The sequence below is a fragment of the Macrobrachium nipponense genome, chromosome 24 (assembly GCF_015104395.2).
Source record: "Macrobrachium nipponense isolate FS-2020 chromosome 24, ASM1510439v2, whole genome shotgun sequence".
Lineage (NCBI taxonomy): Eukaryota > Metazoa > Arthropoda > Malacostraca > Decapoda > Palaemonidae > Macrobrachium > Macrobrachium nipponense.
Window position 1 is genome coordinate 55,462,548 of NC_061091.1, and position 7,551 is coordinate 55,470,098.

General features: G+C 44.3%; 1 protein-coding gene across 1 annotated transcript; it reads right to left on the reverse strand.

The window, feature by feature from the left end:
* Positions 1 to 4,460: 4,460 nt before the first annotated feature.
* On the reverse strand, positions 4,461 to 5,906 carry LOC135203130 (uncharacterized). Its single transcript, XM_064232778.1, has one exon. It carries the CDS (start codon positions 5,904 to 5,906, stop codon positions 4,461 to 4,463), a length of 1,446 nt encoding a protein of 481 aa, XP_064088848.1.
* Between the last annotated feature and the right edge of the window lie 1,645 nt (positions 5,907 to 7,551).

The following is a 7,551-nucleotide window of genomic DNA, read 5'->3' on the forward strand; positions in this document are numbered from 1 at the left end:
TGGACTGGGAAGGGGGGTGCGAGCCTCCTCAAAATGCGCTAGCAACCCCCCCAAGGACAGGGTACCCCCTAGCCCAAGCGTCTTTTAAATCGCCGCCATTTTGGATGCCTCCAACTCTGGAAGAGAAGAGAATGATGAAAAAACCTCACCCTTCTCGGGAACCAAAAAAATCCCGAAGAAGAGGGGGCTACATTACAAATAACACCCTGGCAACCCCCAGATACTTCCATCGATGAATCAATGGAAGAAAAGGAAGGAGAAGCAGGGGCAACGCTACTATGGGGGTTGACTACTGCGGAAGACGAAACATCGGGAATAGGAGTAAAGCCCTCCCAAGAAGGAAGAGTGGAGACTCTCCAACGTTCCCTCTTACCCATAAAACTTCCTCCACTGCTCCAAAGGCCATGCCCGGCATTCTGTACAAGGATTCGTAACCGTACAAAAATTGGAACGACACCTACTGCAAGTGATGTGAGGGTCCGTCGCTGACGAAGCCAAGAAACGAGAACACAGGAATCCAGGAATTCCGGGGCACCATCACTGATGTTGAGAAGGAGCAGAAGCCATAATATTAGGTAAAATCACACACAAACACACTAAAGGAACAAAACAGGCAAAAACCGGGACAAAGGCCAAGAGAGGAAAAAAACCAACTCTCGTCCCAAGGCAGTAAAGAAAGACTGGCGTAGATGTTCGGCGTTAGACCACTCTTCACCCGATCTACGCATGCGTTGCCAGATACCACAAGATTCCTTGCTTTCATCTACTTTTTTACCGGATCCAGCTAGGCGCTAGAAATGATCCTATTGTTAAGACCGAGGGTTTGTTCGCGTATGAACAAGGTAATAATATATAATTTTGAGTTCCAATTGTTCATTTTGTCATTTTATACTTGTCTTTAGGTGTGTCAGCACCCTTTCCCAACACTCAAAAAAAAAAGTCCAGTTCAACATCTGCATATCTATCTTGGCTCCAAAGTCACTCTCTAAGCTGGATATGTAGTACAGGCAGTCCCCAGTTATTAGTGGGGGTTCCGTTCTCAGCGGGGTGCTGATAAGTGAAACTTGCTCTCAACCGAAACTCAGCAATTTATGGCACTTATGGCACCAAGTCTCAGTTAATGGTGCCTCTGTTAGGTATGTTATGGTGTCTTAATTCTATTATCAGCAGCTTATGCCCCCATAAATTGCCAATTTTATGGTGCTAGACAAGCGCCATAAAACCGGATCGCCATTAACCTAGTCTGCTGATAACCGGGGACTGCCAGTATTTGGTTTTAACAAGTGTGACTGTCAGTCGGAATATACCTCTTGATTTTGCTCCCCAGAAATTGGTTTTCCTTAATTGACTTGATGATGGTTTTTACCTTAACTATCATAATTTGGGGGTCCCTGGGCTTTAATACTTTATGAATTTGGTGAGTGTTTCTTTTACTTTAGTAATTCTCTATTTTGGGTAGCCTTGTCCTGGCTTGTTATTAGTTAGGAGTTAGTCCTTTTTATAACAATTGTACCTTGCTATTCAAATTAAAATGAGCATGGATAGGTTAAAAGTTCTTATTTGTTTTACAGGTAGTCCTCTAATTATGATGGGGATATGTCACAAAGACCCCAGTTCAATTTAATCTTTTGCCATTAACTCTACACCTTCTACATCTGAGAGTTCTTAGATTCTTTCTCTTCAAGTTCTAAAGCTAAACTTTTCCTAAGTGACGTAATCTTTTATTACTTTCCAATACTGCTCCATCCTTATCAAAACCTTTAAATGAGTTCACATACACTTCTAGCAGATATTTCTAAATCCCATTCATGCGCTCTTTTGTTACCTCCTTCCACGCCCTTCCAATGTTTAGAATGGCATCAGAAAACTCAATTAATTCCAGAAAGTTCCAAGCTCTTTGTCCATATTATTTGTAACCTCAAACAGCCTGCACAAATGTGTTCTGAAGATAACACGCCTTGAATGTCACCACTATGCCATGATCCATAGGTTGTATGAGACAAGTTGTGTTTGGTGGTAGAAAAGGGATTTTGACGAAGGAAAAATATATTTCTGGGGAGAGACCTGTGTCACCCGGTGAAATGGATCCTGCTATCCACTTTCCTGATATAAATAGTTTCTAAATATATCAGAGAAAGTTTCCATTGGTATGCAGAGGTTACTACCCTCGGGCGAGCACCTGAAGGGCGTCGTGTATAAAGTTCAGGGTGTGTGGAAGCCACTATTCATAGGTCTCCTGCCATTTAGAGTATTCCTTCTCAAAACCTACATATGGGGTGAGCCGTGCCAACGGCCACACCCACACTGCCTCTGTACTGCCGCTACTAACACCTAAAGCGAGCGCTATCTATCAATCCTTGCTGTGTTAGATACCTTTCCTGGCTTGGATAGGTGTAGGGAAGGGAAGACTTATGATAGGGGTCGGGTTCACCGGGCGACACAGGTCTCTCCCCAAAAATAGATCTTTCCTTCGTCAAAGTCCCTTTTCTGGGTCGACCTGTGTTCGCCGGTGAAATTTTACCAGAGAATACCATCCAAGCCAATGAGTAAAGTAAACTTAAGGGGGAGAAATGAAAATGGAATTCATTCAAAAATAAGTTTACTTAATGTAAAAGACTTCCGTAACAATAAACTTAACCTATTAATACTTAATAACTAAGACTTAAGTTATGACTTAGAATTAAATATGCTTAATGGTAATACAAAAATGTTTATACAGGTACTATGCAAGGAATTTGCTACAAATCTGGATATGTACCATACGGTTTATAAAACACGTCCGTGACCAATAAATTATGTACAAAAAACGTGGCAGAGTGACGCCGGGGTTCTCCCAATACCGAGGAGAGAGGCATCATGGCGAGTACAAGTGAGGCAGGTAGAAAGGAGGAGGGGGTGGGGAAAGGAAGGGAGAAGAAGATTGAGAAATGTTATTCTGGGGAGACTAGACTCCCTGCAGCTATAGTTGAATATTTCAGTGCTTCCAAATTCTTTAAATAATGGTGTTTGAAAACTACTGGAGATTTCCAACCCGTGTACTTTTTAAGATCCTCAAAGTTCATATTTTGGAAATAATTAATTGAAGTAGCCACTGCCCGAATGTCATGAACCTGTGGAAATGACTCCGGGTAGAGTATCTGCTGTCTAATACCTTTGATAAGAGATTGTACCACCATGTTCCCTAATAAAGAGAGGACCCGACGACTTTGTGGAGGTCCTAGCTAAAAAGGACTTAAGAGTTGTAACAGGGCATAGAGATGTGTCCTGAGGCAGGGGAATAATTTTACAAGGGGACCACCTGTTTTGGGGGTCTTCATTTTTAGCCAGGAAGCTCCGGTCTGGGGAGAGTAGCACTTCTCATGATGGGAGGAAATCTATGTTGTCTGGGTTACGTGAGAGAGCCGCAAGTTCAGATATTCTGGCACGCCGTTAGAAATAAGGTTTTCCTTAAAAGAGTGATATATGAGCAAGATTCATTAATGGTGTCTGACGCCAGTTTAAGTACATCATTTAAGAACCAAGTGACCTTTTGTGGGCGGGCAGTTGGTCTAAGGTGTACACATGCTTTTGGAATTGAAGAAAAATATTGGTCTGACAAATCTATGTTAAAGCCGACTTGAAAAATCTTCTTCAAGGCTGATTTTATTGTTGTAATAGTACTGGCGGCTAGGCCCTTTTCGAATGAAGATCTATGGGTATCTGAATGTTTTAGGAATTCAGCTAACTTTTTAACAGCCGAATCGTATTGTCTAAGAGTTGAATCTCTTTTGTCTGATTCTATGAACATGACATTACACGGATCAATACTAGCATCCTCTTGGGCCGCAAACTTCATGAAGTCCATAAAGTTAGGGTTTGGAGAATTCTTGAGGAAGCTGACACAGTTCGAGTTTGTACTACCTGTGTCAGTTCCGGGCGAGGGATCCGTCTAGAAGGAGCGGAAACCAGTTGCTTTTGGGCCAGTTGGGAGCCACTAGAGCTACTTGTCCTGTGAAGGAATGTAGCTTGTGCAACACCTTCATCAGAAGATTCACCGGAAGGAACAGGTGAATCTTCTGCCAGTGGTTCCAATTTATGGCTAATGCGTCTGTGGCATAGGCTAGAGGGTCCATTGGGAGCCATGTAGCATGGTAGCTTGTGGTGGGACTCTGTTGCGAATAAATCTACTTGCAGGCCAGGGATTTGACTGGAAATCCACTGGAATGAATTCATGTCCAGGGACCATTCTGACTCTAGCGGAGTGGTCCTGGAGAGAGCGTCTGCGATCACATTCCTGACTCCTGCCAGATGAGTTGCTGACAGGTGCCAGTGTTTCTTTGCTGCCAAGGTAAATATTGCTGCTAGTACATGATTCAGTTTGCTTGTTCTGGAGCCCCCTCTGTTTAAGCAATGGATTACCACTAGGCTGTCCGAGACTATCCTCACATGGTTGTTTTTGGCCGGAGTTAACTTTTTCAGAGTTACAAAAACTGCCATGGCTTCCAATACATTGATGTGGAACTGGCGGAACGTGTTTGACCATGTTCCCTGAACTTTCTTGTGCTGAGAGTATCCCCCCAACCACTCAGTGAAGCGTCTGTATGAATCGTCACAGATGGGGAGGGAAGTGCAGTGGCACTGACTTGGTCAAATTCTTGAGTTTCGACCATGGGTGAAGTCTCTCTGCTAGTATGGATGGAATTACTGAGAGTTTGTCTCTGAGATGGTTGTTGGCTCTCCTCTTGCAGACACGACTGATATCTTTCAATCTGGCTTTCAGTAGGACGTCTGTTACTGACACAAATTGTAGTGAACCGAGGATCCTCTTGGGTACATCGAGAGGCCTTTTTGTTCATAAGAAATCGTTTCATAGCCGTTGCTATCTCCTTGGCCTTCTTGGGTGGAAGGGATAGCTTGTGATTCTCCAGGTCCCATTGGATTCCCAACCATTGGAAGTGGGAAGCTGGTTCCAGCCGCGACTTCTCCTTGTTTATTTGAAATCCTAGAAGCTCTAAGAATTCTATGACTTTGGCAGTTGACCTGCGGCATTCCTCGATTGTGGTTGCCCAAATGAGCCAGTCGTCTAGGTAGGCTACCAGCATTATTCCTCGGGTCCTGAGTTCATGAACTACTGTCTCTCCTAGTTCGGTGAAAATTCTGGGCACGATGTTGAGCTCGAATGGCATGACTTTGAATGAATACGCCTTGTTGCCTAGACGGAAGCCTAGGTATGGAGAGAAGTTCCTTGCTATCGGAACATGATAGTAAGCGTCTGTAAGATCTATAGAGGTGGTGACGGCCCCACGGGGAAGTAATGTCCGCACCTGCGAGACTGTTAGCATGCGGAACTTGTCGCAAAGAATGTAAGAATTGAGTTTGGACAAGTCTAAAATGACTCTTCTTTTGAATGAGTCCTTCTTTGGGACAGTGAACAGACGTCCTTGAAATTTTAGGCTCTTTACTTTCTTTATGGCTTTCTTCTGCAAGAGATCTTTGGTGTACTCTTTCAAGTCCGTTGTTGGAGTCTGGAAGAAGTTCACTGGTGGTGGTGGGAATCCTCCTTTCCACTTCCATCCCAGGCCCTTGGAGATTATGCTGTATGCCCAAGGGCTGAAAGTCCAATGATCTCGGAACCAGTATAGCCTCCCTCCTACCTGATACTTCTCACTGGTTGGTTGTGGGTTTATAGCCTCTGCTCCGCGGATCCCCCTGCCTCTTGACCCGCTACGTAGCCAGGAGAGGCCTCTGGCTCTAATACTACCGGCATGCCGGTTGTAGCTGCGAAAGGAACCGCTGGCTTTGTAGACGAGGTTGAAGGCGGGGGAAGCCATTAGGGCTGCAGAGGTTGAAGGCTGTTGACCTTGTGGAGCCTGAAGGAGCACAAACTGCTGCTGGGGCTGGGCCTTTGATGTCGAAGGCTTCGACATTTGGGCGAGGGGCATTGCCTGTGCCATTTGTTGAGGACGAGAAGTCTTATATGGCGCGAGGTATCTTTGTTTCTTCCTAAATCTGGCTTGTTTTCCAGTTGCCTCAAACTTACATTTGAAGGGCAGACCCCAACGGACGCGAAGACTTTGATTGGCTCTGGAGGCTTCCCTCAAGACGTTATCTACTTCTTCTTGAGGGAAGAGTTTTTCGCCCCAGATCGAGGTCTTTATTAGTCTATTTTCTTGCAACACCAAATTCGAATAGGTCCGACTGATAAGTCTGTAGCAGACTTTTTGTCAAGACATGGAGGAGCTGCTCGTCCTTGTAAATGGAAGCTACCAACTCCATTGAGGTAACGGAGTTGATAGATCTAGCCAGTCTAGTCCTAGCCTCAAACTCAGATTTTATCATGTTCTCCGGCAGCTTGGGGAGCTTATCAGAGAACAAGGTCGAGGCACAGTCCGAGTCCAATTTGCCGACCGTAAACGTGGCCGGAGCATCTTGCCAGAAGTCTCTGTGGCAGGTATGAGGAGGGAGGTAGCCTCTGTCTCCTTCTCTTCCATGATTGCTTGGAGGGTCAACTCCGTAATCTTGTCTGTGCAGGGAGACGGACCCTCATCTGGTGTCACAAACATGGTAAAAGAGCCTTTGTGAGGCGTTAACCTGGTGTTAACGCACTCCCAGTCAGCCATAATACGAGCCCAGACAGCTTGGGCTTGTTCCTTCGGAAAGATCACCGTTTCCTTAGGAACTTTGTCCACTCTGACTAACGCATGTTCCGCTAGTCTGGCGGACCCCTTGAAGGGAATTATTATTATTAATAGGGGTTAGTTTTTCCAGACCTCTGAGCCTCAAGTAGACTCTTCTCGGGCTGGTTCTCAGGGATCAATCCTGAGAGAGAGGAGGGAAAAAAAAAAAAAAAATTAGACTTTATCTGAGAAACCCGTCTTATTTAAAAAATTTATGATTTTATTAATTGAAAAATCTCTGCTTTCAGCAAGAATATTTTTCATTTCCGAACTCTGCAGATAAATAGATCTTTGCTGGGTCCAATTTGGGCACTCAACAAGCAAATGCTGTACTGTCATGGGTGTTTGACATCTGTTACATTTCACTGGGTCAGCATGTGGTGTTGACATCAAGTGACCATGTGAGAATCTTGTGTGTCCTATACGGAGCCTTGCTAGGATCACCTCTTTTGATCTTTCCTCCTGTGAGGATGTCCTCCATGCATAGACTTCAGTTTTTATGTTTTTAAGTTTATTCGGTGTTGGCACCGAGGCCCATTCTTCTTTCCAATCCTGGTAAATCAATGTTTTAACAGATTTTACCCAGTCTGACACTGGGGCATATGAAATTGTTGGAGGTATAGTGCAGGCTAATTTGGCAGCAGAGTCTGCATATTCATTTCCTTCTATTCCCACGTGTGCTGGGATCCAACATATTTCCATTGATATTCCTGATTGGAGGAGTTGATGAATTTTTATTTGAATTTCCTGTACTATTTGGTTTCCTGGTTTATACTGTCTTATTGCATCTATAGCGCTACGTGAGTCACTGAAAATAACAGAGACACTTGCTTTTGCCTCAGATATCATATCTAGAGCAATCTGTATGGCTGTGACTTCAGCAGTAAATACTGAT

What these genes read in the sequence shown, in the direction of transcription:
- LOC135203130 (XM_064232778.1), bottom strand. Translation starts at nt 5,906, where the DNA reads ATGTCGAAGCCTTCGACATCAAAGGCCCAGCCCCAGCAGCAGTTTGTG.